General features: G+C 36.9%; 1 protein-coding gene across 2 annotated transcripts in view; it reads left to right on the top strand.

Annotated features, from left to right (window-relative positions):
* Positions 1–14,865, top strand: part of fhl3a (four and a half LIM domains 3a) — a 35,906-nt gene extending 21,041 nt beyond the window's left edge. Inside the window, exons 2-6 of one of the 2 annotated variants that reach the window (XM_028012515.1) lie at positions 7,818–7,990; positions 9,058–9,238; positions 11,286–11,455; positions 11,574–11,760; positions 12,411–14,865. In XM_028012515.1, the coding sequence (XP_027868316.1) occupies positions 7,835–7,990; positions 9,058–9,238; positions 11,286–11,455; positions 11,574–11,760; positions 12,411–12,562 (846 nt within the window). In that variant the 5' untranslated portion in view covers positions 7,818–7,834 and the 3' untranslated portion in view covers positions 12,563–14,865. The remainder of the gene's footprint in view (positions 1–7,817; positions 7,991–9,057; positions 9,239–11,285; positions 11,456–11,573; positions 11,761–12,410) is intronic. The other variant, XM_028012516.1, reaches the window with a different exon arrangement.
* Positions 14,866–20,970: the final 6,105 nt, after the last annotated feature.

The following is a 20,970-nucleotide window of genomic DNA, read 5'->3' as shown; positions in this document are numbered from 1 at the left end:
GCTGTGGAGCAGTCTCAGGTGTGCCTGGATTAACCTCAGTCCGCTTATCCTCAGTCACTAATGTTCTTACAAACCTTTATCATCCTGGTAATGTGCTGTTGGCAGACCTGGTTATTATTTATCCAAGAAGGAGAAAGAACAATTATGACAAGATTCATAGTTAATTCCAATATTTACCAGTCCTATTTTAACAGTGGCTCAGTTCCAAACTCATAGTATAAACTTGGAGGACTGTAGATTGCTTAAAATCTTTAGGTTAGCACTCCTGTTAAAAATGTGTTTTAACATAAATCAATCTTTTAATGCAGAAAGATCTCTCAAGTTTCAAGTCGACTATTCTACTATTTCAAGTCTCTCAGGTTTAAAAAAATCCAACTTTTAATGGCAGTACATTAATTTATTCTGAGGAGGAAATAAAAAACAAAATCACTTGATTTGTGAGTGAATAAGAAATTCTAATCAGTTCTTCATATTTTCTTGTTTTAATAGGATATGACATGACGCAGGAAGAATGAACATTTTGTTGTACTCTACAGAACCTGAAATTGTGTGCCTTGGTCAGATGAGACCAAGATGTATTTTGCGACAATAACTTCCAAGTACATAAATGGCATTCAGGTTGATTCAGTTATTATCCTTTGTATTTCCAGAACCAGCCATCAGGAGTCTGTTTAAACAAGATTGTGTTTATAAAATGAGTCTGTATGTAGATCCCCTTCATGAGCAATTTCCTCTCTTCCTGTGGTAAGATTCATTGCCTCAGTGTGTCCTTTTGATTATTTCTCTACATTTATCTGATCTAGTGAAAGCCAAAACACAAAACATTGAAGTAATTAGATAATTTGTTAAAAAAAAAAACACCCCCACACACATTCTCTGGGTCCAGCTCTGTTTTGTGTTACAGTGACCTGGAAAATCCTAATGTTTTTATGTTATTTTTTTTATAAACCAATTAGACAACAATTAGTTGCTGTGGTTAGTTTTGTGTGACTCTTAAGTCACACAAAAGGGATTCATTTTATGTGCTTAAAAACATAAAATGAATCCCTCTGATGCTGTGTTGTAATTTTCTTTTTCTGAGCCATTTGGGAGTATTTGTCATACACTTCAGCTTTTGTCTTTAGTCAGTAAAATAAAATTCTTTCAAAGTCATGAGGTGGAAAATCTATTTGACTGCATCTCTATCAGGGGGCTTTCATGTGTCTGAGGCTTTAGTTTACCTCATTTTGAAGCAAGGAATGATGCTTTATCTGTTAAAAAATGTTCAGAAAACTGAATGGATACAATGTGATGATGTCTTGTCCCAAAGATGTTTTTTCTCTAAAGGGTAGTATTATGTAAAATAATTTTTTTTTAGCTTTATGTCATGATAAAAGTTATTCCCTCATCAAAAACATACCTAAAGTGTTGTGTCTATTCTTTCATGCAGAATCCATGAATCTCCCCACTCAGCTCCTTCAGACTAGCAGCAGCAGCAGCAATTAACAAACACCTGTTAGAAATGGGTGCCTGCTGAGATTATCGTACACATTACTTCTCAGTCCAATACTACTAAGACCAGATCTAAACAGAAAAATGGAATGCCATTGTTGTGATGACGTGCTGAAGGAGGAGTGTTGGGAAGAATAGGAGTTTCTTAAAGAAAGAGTCCAAATTCAATGTGTCAAATTATGAATGAAGTTTTTCTTATGTTTTATATATGCAGTATTTCTATAACAACTGAAGGTAACAGTTACTTAATTATTCTACAAAATGGCACTATGTGCCTGGAAAATACATAATACTGCCCCTTTGAGATTTCAGTTTTTATTAGATATTGATCCTTGACCGTAACTTTTTCTGGATTAATTTGGAAAAGAAAAAAAACACTTGAGTATTTGAAGGCATACTGTTGCAACACACTTCTTCCACTGGTGTCTGAGTCAATTTGTTGCCAGAAGATCCGTCCAGACAAAAGCGATCAAGTGCCCTTTTTAGCTGCTACTTTGGAAGTACATTAAATGTTACTGAGCACAGTAAAATCCACACATGCTGAAGTATCCACTTTAACTAAATAGCCCCTCAGTCATAATAGGCCTATAAAACGCAAACCTAACAATTTCAGCATTTAATCTTGTGCCTATCCACTCTGGTTGGCTTTATAAAACACCAAACTACTTTATTACAAACATTTGTGCTGAACTTGGCTATTTGAAATCACATATCAGACAGAGACGTCTGGATCAGTGGGCAGATTAATGGTTTTATGTCAATGTCTACAGGTTCGATAGCTATATTTCAAGAGATCACTCCCAACTCAGAGTAAAATCATTACCAGTCAGCTTAATATAGAATGGAAAATTCTACTTTTCAGTACTGTAGCTGCAAATTAGACCTTAAAATGACCTTAAAATAAATCCAGATGGTTGAAAAAAACATCCATCATCAGACTGTTTTATAATAAAAAGGTAATTTATAATAAACCACTTAGTTTCCCAAATGTCATATATAAATAATGAATGTGAATTTCTGTCATTGAATATATTAATCTTCATGACAGGCTGAATTGAAATGTAGAAAAAGTTTGAAAGTAATATTTATGGCGACCTCCTTGCTGGATGTTTGTATAATTGAGTTAATTGTGAATGACGTCATCATGGGACAAGAAGTAACTCATCACCGCAGGAGTATTTCTGTTTTCATCAGGATGGTTAGGCAGAAAAATTGTGCACATGTAACAGAGCAGAGCAGCTACTATCACACTGAGACATAAGCTGGCTGAGGTAGGATGAGCTCTCTCTCTGACTATGCTCATATGGATGGATGTCAAGCTTTGTCTAGCCTTATTTTTCCACTAGTGGATGGCAGAAAAATGGGAAGCTGGGAGTCTTATTTCTATCAAGCTCCTAAGGCTTTTCATTTAGAATTAGGCAGCTAGTAAGCAAAGTTTGGGCTGGGGATTTCTGGCCTGTGGGAAAGAACTGAACTTGGTGCAAGCTAACTCACCAGTAGCCGTCCATGACTGTTTCTCAGGGACAGCTTTGATGTTGGTTTGGATGCATCAGTCTGTTCTGTGGTGTCTCACAGTTATCCCTGAATATGACCTTTTTCTGCCAATCAGGGAGTATTGTGATGGCTAGCAGAATGCAGCCTTCACATTCTTGCCTTATCTCATATCCACATATGTAACAACAACCTAAGAATCCAGCAAGCTGTTTGTAAGTGATATTTGTGCAAGATCACATATGACTAAATAGGCTTTTTTTTCTTTTGTGCTTAGACTAAAATGTTTGCATTGATAAAAATTAATTGTAAATAAGTTAGTTGCTTGTCAAATGCCACTTTATTAGGAAATTATGTTTTTCTTTAATTAAAAAACTGGAAACTTTTAAGCATAAGTACCTTGTGTTACATTGATTTAAATTTGGCATAATATGAATATGATATGAATGCAATGATAAAATCTATAATTTTAAATTAAACACTAAAGTAACTGTGGAACATGTTACACTTTTTCAATGACCAATATTTTGATGTACAAATGCACATAAAATAATGCAAATGAAGTTTACATTACTGGCTGTAATCTCTTCTCCATCTTTTAATGGTGGCTCCACTCTGCATGATAGGCTAAAAAATTGTTTGTCTTTCATTCATCATTGTTTATATTTTGTAATTTTCTGATTTTTTTCATTTTTTATTGTTGTATTGCTCAGCACTACATAAAACACCTTTTTAACAATGCCAACATAATGTCAAGATGTGAAACAGTTTAGGAGTAATTTAACCCTGACCAGAAACACCTTACCAGACACATTTGTGTTTATTATTCATGCTTCTACATTTTTGTCCTACCGCCACTTAAATACATTAACTGCAGTTCTCTATGAGATTATGAAAAGTTACGTTAGTTGTCATCTGTTATAGTAAACAGCTCTGACTGGTACTAATCATATTGCATGTTACGTTGATTCTGTAACATCTTGAATGTCTATGTCTGAATAGTTATTTATTTGTAATACATAATTTGCTTTGTGATGTCATTTCAGGAAAAAGTAGGAATTTTTCCTAAAAAGGTAAAAAAAATATATATTTGAGGCCCTTTAAAGGTACTAAGCTCATCTGCAATACTAACACAGACTGACTGTAATAAGGCATACCATTGTATAATCTTAGGAAGGTTGAAAAATACCGAAAATAGCTCAGGACAATAAACGTGACTCTTTGTTCTGTGTTGGTACAATAATGATTTCCTTCAAAAAGCCCACAAATTTCCCAGGGGCCTAAAATCAGTCATAGCTCTGGTATTTTGGAGGCTTATTAGTGAGGTTCTTAGTCTGTGAGCACTGGAAATAAAGGAGATGGACCTCTGCTGGGAACAACCAGAGTAGAGACTGTAAACAGTGCTGTGAGAAACACAGCCTCACGTCTGGAAGCTCTTCTGTCTTCTCTTTTGGGTCAGCAACATGTGCATGCACTCACATCTATGTCCGTCACCCCTGGGGTTAGTGGGTTGACGTCATGCCCCTCTCTGTGAGACCGTGTCATCAGAAGTTTATTACAGGCCTTAGTTTGGCTTGTCAAACTCTGATACTGGAAGCAAATCTGCAGATGAAAGTTGAGAAGATCTGCCAGGAAAAACAAGCATTTACTCTTCTTTATGGGGTAGTGTGTGTTTTTTAGGCTTTCTAGGCTTTTCCCCAGTTGTTCAGTCTTAAATGGTGTACCAAATCACAATATCTCCCTCAGATCTTTTTTTATTTTTTTTTTCTGAGAACACAAAGTATGATGGGAAACAGTAATTCTGTGTCCTATAGGTATTTGCTCCTTGCTGATTTCTACCGTTTTTACATATTTTTGTGACCTTTAAATGTTTTTGATCATCAAGCAAATTTTTAAATCAAAGACAATACAATACAAGTGGTTTTGGAGTGATAATTAGATTTTTTTTTGTTGGGGATAAAAATCTTTCACATTAGGCTGGTCTTATGCAATCACCTAACTCTCGAAAGTAGTTGTACCACCAACTGCTAGCAAATAATTGCAATGGTGAAAAGTAGTTGTTTACGTTACTCTTGAAATCCCCAGCCACGTTTTCACCCTACAGAGCACCCGTCCCCCACACAGCTCCACCAGTCTAGTGGCAGCAACAACAAGCAAACGTGATGGAAATGCATGTCTGTTGAGCTCTGAAGAACAGTTTGCATCAATGGATGTCAGGAAGAAGCATTGTTGTGATAATATGATAAAGGGAGAGTGTTGGAGAAGATTGGAGGTTCTTAAAGAGTCATAGACCAATTTCAAGGAATCAGATATGGTTCCTTGAAATTGAATTGATATATAGAACATTTTCATAACTGATAGTGACAATGTTACTTGATTGTGCTATAAAATGCGACTATGTGCCAATACATAATAACCCATCATTACCAAAATACAGTAGAATTGACATTATTCATCAGGATTTTTTACAAAGTTAATTTTTTTCACAAATCTTTCAGTACTGAAGCATTCCCACAGGATGACATACCACCAAGCTATTTGACTGCCAGTACTGTGTTTTCTTTTACTGAAATGCTGTTTTATGTTGGATATGATGTAACAGACAGAAGTCGGAACATGATTTGTTGCACATGACTTAATTCATGTTATGAAACATCTTCTTTTTAGCTGGTTTCTTAGTTCTACAGGTGGTAGTCAGACAGTAGTCAGACATGAGTACTGCTTGTCCAATTAAATTACAAACATGTGGTTAATCACAGTTAATTCAGGGTTTAACAAGGAGCAGGGGAGCATTGTATTTTCATATATGAACACAGTATTTTGAGTAATGGTTCAATAAATTCAATTATCTTTTGAAAACTGTTTTACTCTGGCAATTTTTGTCAGAATCAGACTTCTTTGATTGTTATTGTACGGAAGCACAACAAAAAATTTCAGTACAGCCTATTCAATTCTAATACTAAAATCAGTTTTATGATCTGATAGGTGTGGCCAAAAAGCAAACACAGAATACATTTGTAAGACGAAGAATTATTCTTCACAGTACTGCATTTCAAGTAGCATGTGCTAGGATGTAAAATTGTCTCTACTTAATCAACTCACTCTTGCAGCATTTCTGGCGTGCTGATACGTAAAATTATACATGCACATTTAGAGGGCAATAAATATTTTAGCAGTGCAATTTGGTTTGGAAATTAGTGTTGCTTTTGTGTCGTTGTGAGTCATGCCTCATCTCGTTCGCTGACCCGGCAGACGCAGACAGCACATTCTGTACCTTTTTTTACCTGGCACTGCTGGTTACAACATGATCCGAGTTCTCCTTTTTAGGTATATACCTTGTTGATCTAATCTCTTCGTAATCTTGATGTGGGCTTATGGTTGCAACATTGCTGGAATTTAGGGATGGATGGACTTGTGAAATTCAGCGAATGTTGAACACATGCAGACAAGTTCATTGCCTTAATGTTACATTTCACAGACCAACCACAGCTGCTCTCAGATATTTAGCCATAACCTCCAGATGGATATTGTAACATGAGTGATTAGATATTTGTGATGTATTTAGCCAAGTCTCTGAGTACACTTAGAGATGTTGCTGTAGTAATGTGAGCTACGGTGCTATAAACACTGGGCTGCAGGGCTGTCGTGAGTTTAGACTTCATAATTAATGTTTTAAGGTCACTGAAAGGGGTGAAAGTGCCTTGGGGAAAGATGTGTCATTCTACAGCAAAAAGCCTGTCAAAGGGCTTTATGTAGGGGCTGAGAGCAGGTAAACTCTGTTGGATCGTGACTCTCTCACCCCAACTCATTAGGATCCTTTGTCTTGCAGAAGGTCCATACAGAAACTTGATTCTCTGTTTGATGATGAATTGTGTGTAATTTGTCTCGTTTTGTTCTTTTTTCTTTTCTCCTATGTCACTGTGTGTTTTTCTGTGGGAGTATGTTTACATGCCCCTCATGTGCTTTTGTGTGTGTATTACACTTGAGTGTGTAAGATGGGCAGCACGAGTCTGGTTTGAAGTTTGATTGATTGCTATATCAGTGTTGATTATTATTCCTGGGTGGTGGGAATGGATATCCAGCCGTGTGCTCTGCCAGAGGACTGGATCACTTATCACCGGGCTGCCCTCCAGCCATGTCGTAACGCTTAAGCAACCTGATATTGTTGCCGTAATACTCTCATAATGTTATTCTGTGACTTTGTTGTGTGCTCAGTCATGGTCAGGGGGCCAACAAGGATGGTAGATCATGCACCCCCTAAATCTATGGGAATTATGTAGCTTTACCTTTATTCTGAAAAGGAGCTATTTGTTCAGGGATCTTGGTATTTATATTAGGGCTATAACTAATCAAGTACTCTACTGAATCAAGTAGTCAGGTTTATGTGTGCTTCCCTACAGGCATAGGTATGTAAAACCACATGAAGTATTGAGCTAGAGATTTTTACCTAACCGTGTCATTCAACACCTAATTTACAAAGACACACAGACAGGCGAACACATTAATACTTTATATATATTCATAGGTGTATATTATGTGTTGTGTGTATTATATAAGATAAGACTGCAACAGCTTTTTGTCCTTTCTATAGTTTTAGCAGCAGATATTTATTCTTTATTTTCATTAGGTTCCATTTTTGGTCAGGGTTTCGTCTAAGCTGAGAACAGCCAATTATTTTTGCTATAGCATCTGCTACTGCTGGTGCTGTGACTCTCCCTCCATTACTTCCACATTTTCTTATCCTCATCTCTGCATCTTTTTGATTGGTTTACTTTTTTTCTTTCATTTGTTTTTTTAAACACTGTAGTCCTGACCTTCCTCTTTCTGGGTTGCAGGTTTTCAGAAAACTACAATGGCTGACCGATTCGACTGCGATAACTGCAAAGAATCCCTGTATGGCCGCAAGTACATCCAATCTGATGACAACCCATACTGCATTCCCTGTTACGACAGTCTGTTTTCAAACACCTGTGATGAATGCAAAGAGCTAATTGGCCATGATGCAAGGGTAAGGCTTCCATGCTGATGTCACCAGATGTGTATGTAGCAGTGCTACAACTCCAAATTGTACATGAAAAAAATTGCACATGAAAAAGGATGTATGAAAAACCTCATATGTAAATTTCTTTCTGTGTCCATCAAACAACTGCAAACAAGAGTTATGTACTTCTATTAACAATTGCTTTCTTATTTCCACTGTTTGATAAAGATCAGTTTTGTTGAGTGGTTGAGTCGTCTCCTACCTGAGCTATTGATCTCTACAGCTTCTCCAGAGTTAACATGGTCCTCTTGAATACTAGTGTGATAAGTGCTTTCCTTGCCCAGCATGTCAGTATGGGTTCAGATGTAGCTTAATCCCTTCATTTCCAGATTATGGTCTGAACAATGCTCTAAGATGTCCAGAGTGTTTGGGAAATTGTTTTTCTTTTAACTTAACTGCTTCAACCTACTTTACAACTTTCTCCCTGACCTGCTTGTTGTGTTTGTTGGTTTTCATGGTACTGTTTGTGCACTTATGCTCTCTAATAAATATCTGAGACTCTCACAGAACAGCTGCACTTGAACTGAGTTTCAGTTGCAGAACGGTACTGCAGGTAGGAGGTAGGAGACTTCTGAAGGCATTTGCTTGACTGGATGTCATTTAAGAGTAAAGAGTTGGTGAAGACATATTTTCTTACCACAACTTTTACATTTTTATTTGTTTTTGTAAACCCTTTTCCCAACTATGTGGTAATTAGTGTTGGTCTGTTGCATAAAATCCCAATAAAAAAACATTACATTTTGTGGTTGTAACTTAACAAAATGTAAAAAAGCTCCAAGGATTTCATTTAATTTGTTAGGCACTGTAGGTTCGCCTTGTTTCGCTGTGCAGAAATCTTGTTGTCACTTTAAAACGCCTCTCTGCTCCTGTTGTAAGTATGGGTGCCTGTTTACTTTAAGTCTTCCTGTCATTCCCTTATTTGGCCTGTTTGATTCCCAAGTCACTGACAGGGAGACTTAATATCTATGGAGATTTTACAGCTGTAAAAAATGACTTCCACTCTCTTCTTTGTCTCTTCCCTTTTCCGCTTCTAGGAGCTCTTCTATGAGGACAGACATTATCACGAGCATTGTTTCCGTTGTTTCCGCTGCGACCGCTCACTGGCAGATGAGCCCTTCACCAGCCAGGATGACGCGCTGCTCTGCAACGACTGCTACTGTAATGAGTTCTCCTCCAAATGTGTCGCCTGTGACAAGATCGTCATGCCAGGTGAAGGTGAAAATAGATATAGCAATTGTTTCTTTTTGTTGTTTTTTTACAAATCTGATGAAATTGTCTGGTCATTTATTGAAAGATGAAAAAGCCATAAATCCCTAAAAACAAAAAAAATTTGGGAACTTTTGGAAATATTTGTTATACAATCCATACTTTTATTTTCCCTCATGTACAGAGCCTCATTGTTCCTCCTCTTAAATACCATGTAGTATGCAAACTCAAATGATAATAGGCAAATGATTTCAGAATATACAAGAGAGGTAACCAACTGTGTTCAGTGATGAATGAAAGTAATTACATATTGGATCAAACAGAGAGGTAAGAGGAAGAAAATTCAGAAAAAAAGGAACAGGAAAAAAAAATAAGTAAGCAGCCGCCAAGGATGAATGTAACAGTTTGTCTCTCTGGATCACTTGTTATCTGTAAACTGAATTCTTGGGTATGGAAGCCTACTAGCAGAACTAATAACAACAGGAGATAAAGTTAGCCAGCACCTATACAGCACCTTACAGAGGCCAGAACAATTCCACTGCTGTCTATTGAGAAAAGCTCCAGTGGCTCAAATTCAGAGAGACTGCTGATAAAATTTTGTTGAAATTTTATTTCAAATATAGACTCTTCCATCAATGATGGAAAAGTTTATAGGAAAAGACAGATACCTCATAAAACAGTCAAACTCTTAGTCATGCTCCTACTGACGTCAATTCACAAAACTGTGATGTTTGCAATGGAATGAGAAGTAACTCATCACCGCAGGAAAAACAATGACTCTTTGGTAATGAGGAGGATACTTACTTCTTGTCTAAGACTATCAAGGTGTTGTAGTGTGAACTACCCAAGTTTCTGCTGCCGTATCATTGCTTTATAAGGTGTTAACTTTAAGATTAATTAGATATTGTCTTTCAAAATGGGGTACAAACCTGATGAAAACATGAACACAGAATATTGATTTATGAGTTGTTCTGTTTTACTTCAGCAAAACAAAATTAATTCTGGCAGCATTCAGATGTTGTGTGCAGAATTGTTTGGTCACAAACTCATTCCGCTTAACTATCACAATTACATGTTTTTTTACTACACTAATTTTTTTTTTACAATTGTATGTAAAATAATTTCATTTCTCCAAATCACTTCATAATTTTCTCCTCACTGTTAATGTTCTCAAGTTGATATCCTGCCAGGATCCAAATGTACAACAACCAGATTCACACCCTCAGCTTACATGGAAGCATAAACAGGGAAGTTGTGAAATTGTCTTTACAGAAGATTTTAACAAGATTATTTGATTGAGCTGCTTAAATGCTCCTATTGTCAGTGATATTCTATTCATCCTGGAGTCAAATCCTCTGACAAAGAGAGGCTGTGTTTCCGTCCCTGATCACTACCATCTAAAAATGTATCTCAAGTTTATTTTGGAATCTGAAATTATTTACAGCACAGGTTTTCATGTGTTATTTTTCAAATGAATAAATACATTTAAATACATAATGATCTAGGAGTATATCATTTTCTTCCTTTGCACCTCTGAGGAACACTCTTCAGTTGTTGTGAAACTAGATTTTAGACTTTCACACTGGTCCTTGTTTTTAGCTGTGCACAACAAACAGCTTTGTTATCCACCTTGAGCCACAGTGAGTCCTGCATGAGTTTATAATCTGGAAAGACTTTTCCAGGTTATTTTCATGTTTTTGATTAGGGAGCAGTGCGGCACAGAAAGTCTGAAGCACTGAAACGTAAGCAATCTGTGGAAATGTCAGCCCCACATAAACCACTGGATCACAGCATAATAAACTCAACATCCAGGGGATTTACAGGAAGATCAATTGGTTTGCGTAACAGAGGGAAAAACTGTATTACTTTTTTTTTTGTCTAAAGCTTGCTGCCACTTTCTTGCCGTAGAAAAAAAGCATGGGTCTGTGGTATTCATAATCAATCAGAATGTGAAATACAAGGATTTTTATATGCTGCTGTGCAGTCAGGTATCTTGTTTCCCATTTTAAGTGAGCACACTGACATATTTTATTCCTGTTGGACTCTGTTTTTGCAGGTACAAGAAAATTGGAGTATGCAGGCTCCACATGGCACGAGGGCTGCTTCATTTGTCACAGCTGTGAACAGCCGATTGGCTCCAAGTCCTTCATTCCTGACAAGGACGACCACTACTGTGTGCCCTGCTACGAGGAAAAGTTCGCTCCCCGCTGCACACGCTGTAAAAAGGTCTGTAAATCCGTCAAATATCTACAGTATAACATGGTTCCCATTTTATAAGGCAGAGGAAAATCTTTTAAGCTGCAGAAACCCATGTGAGAAATGATCCCACATTTGCTCTGTTAAGGCCCTGGCTAAAGGTGGTGTGACCTATCGGGATGAGCCGTGGCATAAGGAGTGTTTTGTGTGCACAAACTGTAAGACGCAGTTGGCGGGTCAACACTTCACCTCCAGAGATGACAGCCCCTATTGCCTGAAGTGCTTTGGCAGCTTGTACGCCAAGAAGTGTGAGGCCTGCAGCAAACCAATTACAGGCAAGATGAAATTACTTTACTTCATCCAATTATGTACATTTGTGAAAGTCAAAAACAGTCCCTTAATATTTAACAAAGCTTTATCAGTTGGTGTGCTGTAGGTTAGAAGAACTTTTTTGTATGAATTGAGAAAGTCTCAAAGAGATAAATCTTGATTGAGCTTTATGGGGAAAATGTAGGTGTTTTAGTGGCACAAACTGAAAATTAAGTTGCACAAATACGAATAAAAATAACTCTAACCAAGCCTTGATACAGGACAACTACTTGAATTATTTTCAAAGGTCAGGGCTAAACGTTTCTACTACTGCAATTACAGTGAAAGTTTGTTCTTGAAGAAAGTTTGATCTTGACTCCTAAGGAGAACTTCTCCCTACTTTTTATCTACTTATTTAGTTGAAAAGTAAAACGATTTTATATTTATATTTTGATTCCTGACAGCACATCATTTTTTCCTCATCTTTAATCAGGGCTTAATATATACTGTGAAGCAGCTGTTCAAATAAAATAAAAATTAGAACCCATTCTAGATCTTTTCAAACAGAAAAATGCTTATTTGGCTCAGACTTCATTACGAAAAGTCTACCTTTGTGCAACTACACTTATTCAAAAGATCCGCCAGCAATCTCTTAAACCCAGACTTCTTGTTCCAGGATTTGGAGGAGGCAAGTACATCTCATTTGAAGATCGTCAGTGGCATCAGCCGTGCTTCACCTGCTCCCAGTGCTCCATCTCACTTGTGGGCGCTGGCTTTTTCCCTGATGGCGACAAGATCCTGTGCCGTGACTGCAACAGCAACCTATAAAGCACTTAACCTGATCTCACCATTCCTTTTGTTCTTCAACAGCTTTTTTAAACAACCCAGATTTACCATGGAGGGTAACAGGCTAAAAATATTCTGCCTCAGGTCATTTTAACATAAAGACATTAGTTTCTCAATAAACTTGTCATATAGGAGGTTGCAATCGTGATGTTGCTATGTTGTTTGCATCAGTGAAAGTTAAAGACTGAGTGTCTTATTACCAACATTATTTCTATGTTATTTAGTGTTTAAATAAAATTCTGCAAATGCTTGTCACTTTGCCAAAAATGTCTTAATTAATATTACTTCAGGGCTCTAAAGAAAAGACTCAGAACACTGATATAGTATGCAGTCTATATTACTATTCTAATGCTCTTATAACTGCAGGTCCATGCATTTTGAATGTTGCTTTTTATCACCTTTCTCTTATTGCTTTATTATCTTATGCCTTACCTTATGCATTTTGAACAGGTTACTGTATACAGTGACACAGAAGGAGGTGTGACACTTTTTGTAAAAAGTGGCCAAATATTGGACATACTTTTCCTTAAATTTAAAGTGAAAACATGTAGAAGGTTTGTTGGTGTAGCTAGCTTTTGGTTTCCAGGACATTTCATTTGCACTTTGGAAAAGATGTGCTTTTTTGCTTTCATTATTTACTGTTATGTGCACATAATTACACAGTTGAAACACATGGCAAAAGCAACACATTTCTTTTTGCCACTTGTCTGCCTATCTTATTTTACATAAATGTTCAGTTCAGCCTTCTTTTTTCAATATTTTAATGTGTATTTTTATTATCTGTTCACAAAGAGTCAGTATGTTTAACTTTGAAAGAAAATGCAAAACTGTTCTGCATTGCAAACGTTTGCATGCCTTAATTTGCCACTGCTTCTCTCATTACTTAATTTGTTGGGTTTTTTATCGTTAGCTATAGTCATGTATGTCAGAAATTATTGTGTTGCAACAAACTATTTGCTCTCTTAGCGATTTCTTCTGTTTGGCTTTTTGTTGTCACACATTTTAAGTCATCAAACAAAATTCATATATTGGAGAAAGATAGAAAAGGCAGTTTTGACATCATAATTTTATTTATTGAGGTAGAAACTCATATATACCTGGTCCACTGTGAAAAGTATACTTAATAACTGGCTTTGTAACTCCTGGAAGCAACAATTGTTGTCATGCATTTGCAATAAGAGGCAGTGAGTCGTTCGAGGAATTTTGTCCAATTTTTCTTTGCAGAATTGTTTTATTTCAGCAACATTTGGTTTTCCAGCATAAATTTATGTTTTTAAGTTAATTCCACAGGTTCTCAATTCAATTGAGGGTTTTGACTTGGCCTCTCCAAAACGTTCTTATTGCTTTGTTTGCTTGTTGAGCCATTCAGAGGTGGGCATATTGGGATGGTATAGATTATCATTCTGCTGAATAACCAAAGTGTACTTTTAAAGTCACAAATTGACAAACTGATGGCCAGACAATTCATGGTTGCATCACTTATTGCTGGTCATCGAAGTCATGAAGCAGCAAAGCAACCTCACGTCACTTTACCACCACTATGTATGATTGATTGCTTACTGTTCTTTTTCTGAGAAGCTGTTATTGTTATGCCAGATGTAACAGGATGCACATCCTCCAAAAAGTTCTATTTTTGTCTCGTGAATGCACAGAATAGTTTCCTAAATGTTTTGGGAAAGAAGATGTTGTTTTTACGGATGAGATCTGAAAGATCAACAGTGAATTTCACCTTGAAACTTTCCTATTGATACCATTTTCTTAGTGGTAAATAATGAACAAGGACCTTAACTTAGGTAATTAAAGCCACTCACTTTATATGTAGGCTGGGCTCTCCCGTGTTCTTCTGGATGAGTCACCGATGGGCGTTTAGAGTAATTCTGGTCATCCAGCCACGTTTCAGAACAATTTCCACCTTTCCATATTTTATCCATTTGTGGATAGTGGGAAGACAGACAACAATGCCTTTTACATTTTGCATTTGGAGCTTTTTATTATTATTGTTTGTTTGATCATTTCAAACTTTCAAGTGCGACAACAACAAAAAAAACAAGAAATCAGTAATGAGGCAAATACTTTTTTTCACAGCAGCATAGTTATACTATTTGTTTTGATTATTTCAGCTTTGATGCTGGTGAGTCAGAGTTGGCCAATACATGTTTTAAAATGGAAAATATGCCATCAAAATGATAATCTTTTTTAATTTACTGTAAATCAGTTTGTGATTGTTGTGGATAAATTGTTGCTTCTATTTTTAAAGATCAATTAAATAAAGTGACACTGACTGATTTGTGTTTACAGCTTTCTTATATTTTTAGATGTTGTGGTTATGCTGAAGATCTATTGCTAAACTAAGCCAGCATGGCTTTCTGGTGACTTGTGTTTAAGGCCTACGCCAAAGAAAACCCCATTGGAGTGTTCAAAATGTCTTTCTAGGAAAGAAAGTGTGTGTGAGTCCAGCTAAGGAGAGAGGGGGACTGAAAATGTATGTATGACAGAAAGTGTTGAAGAAAGCATGGAAGTAAAAAGTGAGTGTATTCATACACTTAAGATAATCATATGTGCAAGTACAAAATACAAAACACAAAGAAACGCATGTGTGTCATTTTGCCCCTGATTGGACATGAATGCGCTCCTGTTTATGCTGAGTGGACTGTTTTCCTGCCTTGATGGAGTGCACATACACCAGATCCACTCTCCTGTCGGCTGTTGGCTAAATGTCCTCCTCCCTGCCTGTGTTTCAGATTTTTTCACCAAAAAAGGAGATGGAAAAGTCATAGCTGCATGGGGGAGGGCAATGGTGGAGCACAGAGAGAAATGAGTGTGGGAGAAAGAGAGGAGAGAGAGAGAGAGGGAGGATGTTCACATCTGGAGTTACTCCATGGCACTTTCATCTGGAGGGGGGTCAGCTAACACGCGGCCCCCTCTGGATTTATTAGAAGAAGGGACAAGAGGGGAAATGATGGGCTAACATGAAGGGTCAGAGGCTGAAAATGAACTGTGTCAGACAGGACACACATTCTAAAAGCATCACAATTATGGTGATGGTTATTAAGATAATATGATCGGTCTTAAATGAGGATCTCTTTTTCCATGTTAAATACTTCCAAGACAAAAGAAAATCTGATCTTTGTACTGCTAGATTTTCTGTAAGTTGGTCAACTGATTCAAAAATTCTGTTTTATTCAGCTTTGTCAACCACCACACTGTTAATCTAAAATGAATCCATATGGCTCTTATGTAGGATGCGGACATAAAAAGGGAAAACATTGTCTCGTAATCAGGTTTATTTATTAAAACTACCAATGGAAGAGCTAATAATCTTAAATTTCTTAAAGATGTTATCACTTAGTAAAATTGTATTAGTTTATTAATAACCAATCCATGGTATACATTCATCAGTATATTCATCAATCAAGTGAAGTTAATTCTTTTGTCTTTTCTGGACTTTCTAACAATTTCAGTCAAATCCAACAGGAAATGATGTCAGTGTGTCACTGTTTTATATTTTAAAAAGGAGTTTCATTTCTCTACCAGTGCTTTCACTGATGATTAGCAACAGGAAAATGCAACCTCAATTTTACTGCTAAATATTGTGATAATATTATTTTCAGTTAACTCACATTTTGGGTTCAAATCCCTGTCTGTGGTCTTACAGAATTATGGAATTTTCTCGCCATGCATCTGTAGATTTGAGTACTCCTCTCATAGTCGAAAAACATGACTCTTAGGTCTACAGGCCTCTGCACATTGTCTTTAGGTATGAGTGTGTGCATTCATTGTGGTTTGTCCTGTCTGTCTGGTGAGATCGTGATCTTCCACACATTAAACTTTCACTGATGATTGTAATTGTCACAGCTGCTGCTGAGCTGTGACCACACACCTGATCATCATTACCCTGATCTCCAGCTGCTGCTATTTAAGAGCAGATCTTCCTCCTACTTGGCGTCAGATTGTTGTGAAACCCTTAGCAGTAACACCTTCAGGCCTGCTGTAGATACTAGAGTGATTTGCTATGTTACTAATCTGTCTGTCTCCTCCCTTCTGTCCAGTTGCCCTTCCTGTCCCCAAACCTGATCTGCTCCACCGGGTTTGGACCTCCTGGCTTTTGACCCTCTGTCTGTCTGACCCTGAGATCTGGAACTGCCTGACCTGGATTTGGATTTCCTGGCTCTGACCCTGGTCTGTCTGACTGTGAAAAAGCCGAGCCCTCAATAAACACCAGTGCTGAATTCACTACTCAGTCCCTGTGTCGATCAGTGCCTGAACTGTCAGTAATTCAATATATTGCAAAACTCTGGCAATAATTTATTCCTAAAAATATTTATGAAATTGACCATAAGTTACTAACACAACCAACTTTTAGTGAAATTTATAGACAGCATTTTAAAAAAAGATTTCCAGTGAGAAGTAACTAATAAGTCAAACTAACTTACTACACTTGTAATGATGAGTAAAAAGCTGAGTGTCTAAAGAAATAAGGGAACATTTAGAAGTTTCATTAGCTGGGATTTTAGTGGTTATCAGATTGCATCAAACCTTTATAAAACCCTCCATGAAAAGATTTCTGCTCTCATACCAGTTTAGTTCAATAATTAGCTCTATGTTGAATAATGCTTGTCTACTTCTTCCTGCAAGAACATGCATATGATGCAAACCCAATATAGTGTGTTATTCAGAGCATCTAAAATTTTCTGTTTCTCCCTTTTTACTTCAGGCAGTTTTACTCCCATAGTCTCACCCTCCAATAATTTGCACTCACCTGCTGTTTATTGGTCGATGGTTGCCACAGTATTTACTGGGCCCAGCTGGTTTGGTTAAATGCCAGAACATTGTTGCTCTACTTTGCTGCCGTTCCTCATTGTTCAGCTTTATTTTTCAGCCTTATTTTCGCCACAATTTTTTTCACAGTTTCCTTGTTTTGTTTCAGATTTTTTCTAACATTTAACAATTTCAAATAATAAAACTATATATACATATTATAAATTATAAGAAAATAAAGCAATATTCTTTTTTTTTTTCCTTTTCCATTTTTTACTCCGAAGAGTTTTTGCGGCGCTAGTGGCTCGTATTTTTTGTACAGTAGGCAGACAGGAAGGAGGGTGAGTAGAGGGGGGGAAGACATGCGATAAAGGTCGTCGGGACCGGGAGTCCAACCCGCGACGTCCGCGTCGAGGACTAAGGCCTCCAAACGCGGGGCGTGCTAACCCCCTGCGCCACCACAGCACGCCCCAGAAAATAAAGCAATATTCTTGACTAAATTTTCTCCTCTAAAAGTAGGAGTTCAAGCTTTTCAGACCAAGGTTAGGGCTTATTGTAGTTGTCCTTTCAGTCCCTTAAGAGCACTAATGTCTTATGTAATTAGATTAATCTAAACCTCAAACACTTTAATGTTTAGATGCTTTAATGACTTAATTTTTGGATTAAACTGAAGTTAGTGTTACGGCATCAAGTTCAGCAGACTAAAGTTTAATAAGCTTATTTATCATACATAGACATATCTAAATTGAATAAGTTTTGTCTTTCTGTCCTGGATGGCATGGAACCCAATGTAGCTGATATCTGATTCTACATCCACATGACATACTTTCTTCATTAAGTTATTGAATAAAAGTAATTGTTTCCATTAATAGATGGAGCCTATTATGAAGTGTTTGGTTTCATTTTCCCAGGTGGACAACATTCCCAAGCACTCAAACCTCTTTTTAGCATGAGAAAATATTGAAACTCTGTAACTTAAGATCATACAAAGATGACTGGGTGCTTTGCATCTTTGTGGAAATTATTTTTATTTCTGACCTTTTGAAATGAAAGATAAACTAAACGTTTCTTCCTATGCAGAAGGGCTACGATAATACATGCAGCTCATTAGAAGATTTTACGAACAAAATATTTCCAATAGTTTTAGGCAACTGAGGAATACCTCCATCTTTTGCTTCATGAAGAAGGTTTCTCAAATCAGTATCCGTTTGATCAAATCTGTAATTTGTATAGCTCAGGAGTTTTCAAATCCAGGCTTTGAGGGTCGGTGTCTTGAAAATTTTAGATGTGTTCCTGATTCAACACACCTGAATCAAATGGCAATGACCTCCTCAGCATGCGGTCATGTTCTCCAGACTCTTGTCATTGACCTCATTATTTGACTCAGGTGTGTTGAAAGAGAGAAACATCTAAAAGTTGCATGACACCGGCTCTGGAAGTCTGGATTTCAAGAACCCTGGTATAGATTATATCGGTCCACACTTGATTGGTTCAGAGTGTAGTATTTCTGTTTGTTCAATTCTAAGGAGATCTTAATGGTATTTCAGCTAGGGATGCACAATATATTGGCACCTACATTGGTATTGGACGATATTAGTCTTTTTTTTTTTTTTTAACATATCGGTATTGGTCCGATAAATAATACTGGGCCAATATGAACAACCAACATTTATTTTTATCTTGTTGCCATCTGTTTCTAGTTGGTTCTATTCTCCCAAAAGTAAAATGTTCATATCGGTGCATTCCTACTTTCAGTTTTAAAATATTTTATTTTATTTTTTTTTCATAAATAGATTGAGGGTTTCACTCGATTGAAATTTAACTTTAGTAGGTCAGAGTAGACTGCATCAATCTCTCCTTTAGTCATTAATTTGATCAAATAATGTGGTTGACAGGGAGGGTCAAACCAATTTAGAATTCAAACACAAATTAGTCATATAGCTATTGTTTTAGGAATTTTACATTAAAAATGAAGGATTTTTGAAAAGAGACTGCCACGTGTCAAACATTAAAGCACAAAGTCAGATTTGTGCATCCTTATTTCTTCTTTCTTTTCTTTGCTGGCCTGTGTATTTTTCAACTTTGTGTTTGGTGTCCACTTAACAAAGTGCTCCGGTCCACAGCAGCCACGTCTGTTGCTTAAAACCTCAGTAGACGTTGGCTTACCCAAAATGTCAGCGATATTATACTCTTGATGGTAATTTTGCATTTTCATTGTCTTGCTAACTGTATGTTTGCAGGCTGAGGTGTTGCATGATAGGGTGAACAGAATGTATAAATCATGGGCAGCTTAGATAATTATATATACATATATATATATAAACGTGTATTAGAACACACCATCAGAGGAATTGACACTTAGAAGTTCATCAACAATTTCAAAAACTACATCTATATGCAGGGCTGACATGGTTCTGGTAATGTTTTCAGGGTTTGAAGTTGGCCTCTGTGATTTAGGCCTGGCTTTTGTCCTTTTCATTCACTCCCAGCACAGGTCAAGGAGTTGTGCTTGTGGCAAGGTCTTTAAGCTGTTGTAATGAGTGCTCTCAGCAAGAAAACAAATCTTTGTTTTTCCAGAGCTTTGGGCTGGATGTGTGTGCTGCTCAGATCAGACCCAAGTTTCTGTCATTGGTGGCTGTCGGGTCTCTGCATGTTTTTACTGTCATAAATTGTATAGAAATGTGAAAATTATGTACAAAAGTAGTACATAATTCTTGATTTAATTTAAACTTTGCTTGCAAGATGTAAGTGTGATTCTGAGCAATATTTCTTCAGCTTTTATTATCCCTCAGTTGTTAGGTTCTGTTCCTCTCATCTTTATTCCAACCCCTGAATATTTTCAGATGAATGTGATTATGTGAGTTAAGTCCCTTCACTCCTTCCCCTTCATTTTCTAAAAAGGTATTATAAGATAGACACTTTTTCATTTATCCCTCACTTTTCTACTTTCTTCCTTTTTTAAAAGCACAAATTAACACAATATGCTGTCATTGTCCAGTACAGGGAATGGTAGCCCAGCAGAAAGGACAAAATGAACTCCTGAAAGACTAAGCAAGAGAAGGCCAGTAGAACTACTAATGAAGACAATAAAACAGCCTCCTTTGAAGAGTGTTATATCTGTGACTCTTTTAATAGCTAATCATATTATGTTTAAATGCAAATAGAAAAACCTTAAAGCGACCTAAAGAAGTATTTGAATCTGTTACTTCATGGTAACTGATTATGCAGTAAATGTCACATTTACACTCCACTTTTGTTCACTTGCATTTTACACCCACACTCCAAATCACACATTAGCTGCAAAATGTGTCAGTACACACAGTCTGTTTGTGTTGGTGCCATTAACTCTCTCCATGTACATTTTGCACGTTTGTGGAGCTGTATGCGGTTTTGCAACCAAAACCCTATATTGATGTGGAACCAAAGGAATGTGATAAATTCTTTTAGGGATCTTTAGACATGAGCATCTTCAGGGCAAAACAAGTCTATTGTCTGACTTTGGTTTTAAGACTTTTACTGGTCTGTGTTTGGTTTGTTGAAAACCAGAAGAAATGTAATACCTAAATGTGTTTTGAGTTGTAAAATATTTAACCTGGTTGGATATAAAGGCTTGACTGGGAGAGAGGCGGACT

The sequence above is a fragment of the Xiphophorus couchianus genome, chromosome 3, assembly GCF_001444195.1.
Source record: "Xiphophorus couchianus chromosome 3, X_couchianus-1.0, whole genome shotgun sequence".
NCBI classification, from domain to species: Eukaryota; Metazoa; Chordata; class Actinopteri; order Cyprinodontiformes; family Poeciliidae; genus Xiphophorus; species Xiphophorus couchianus.
This window is presented reverse-complemented; position numbering and strand designations above follow the sequence as displayed.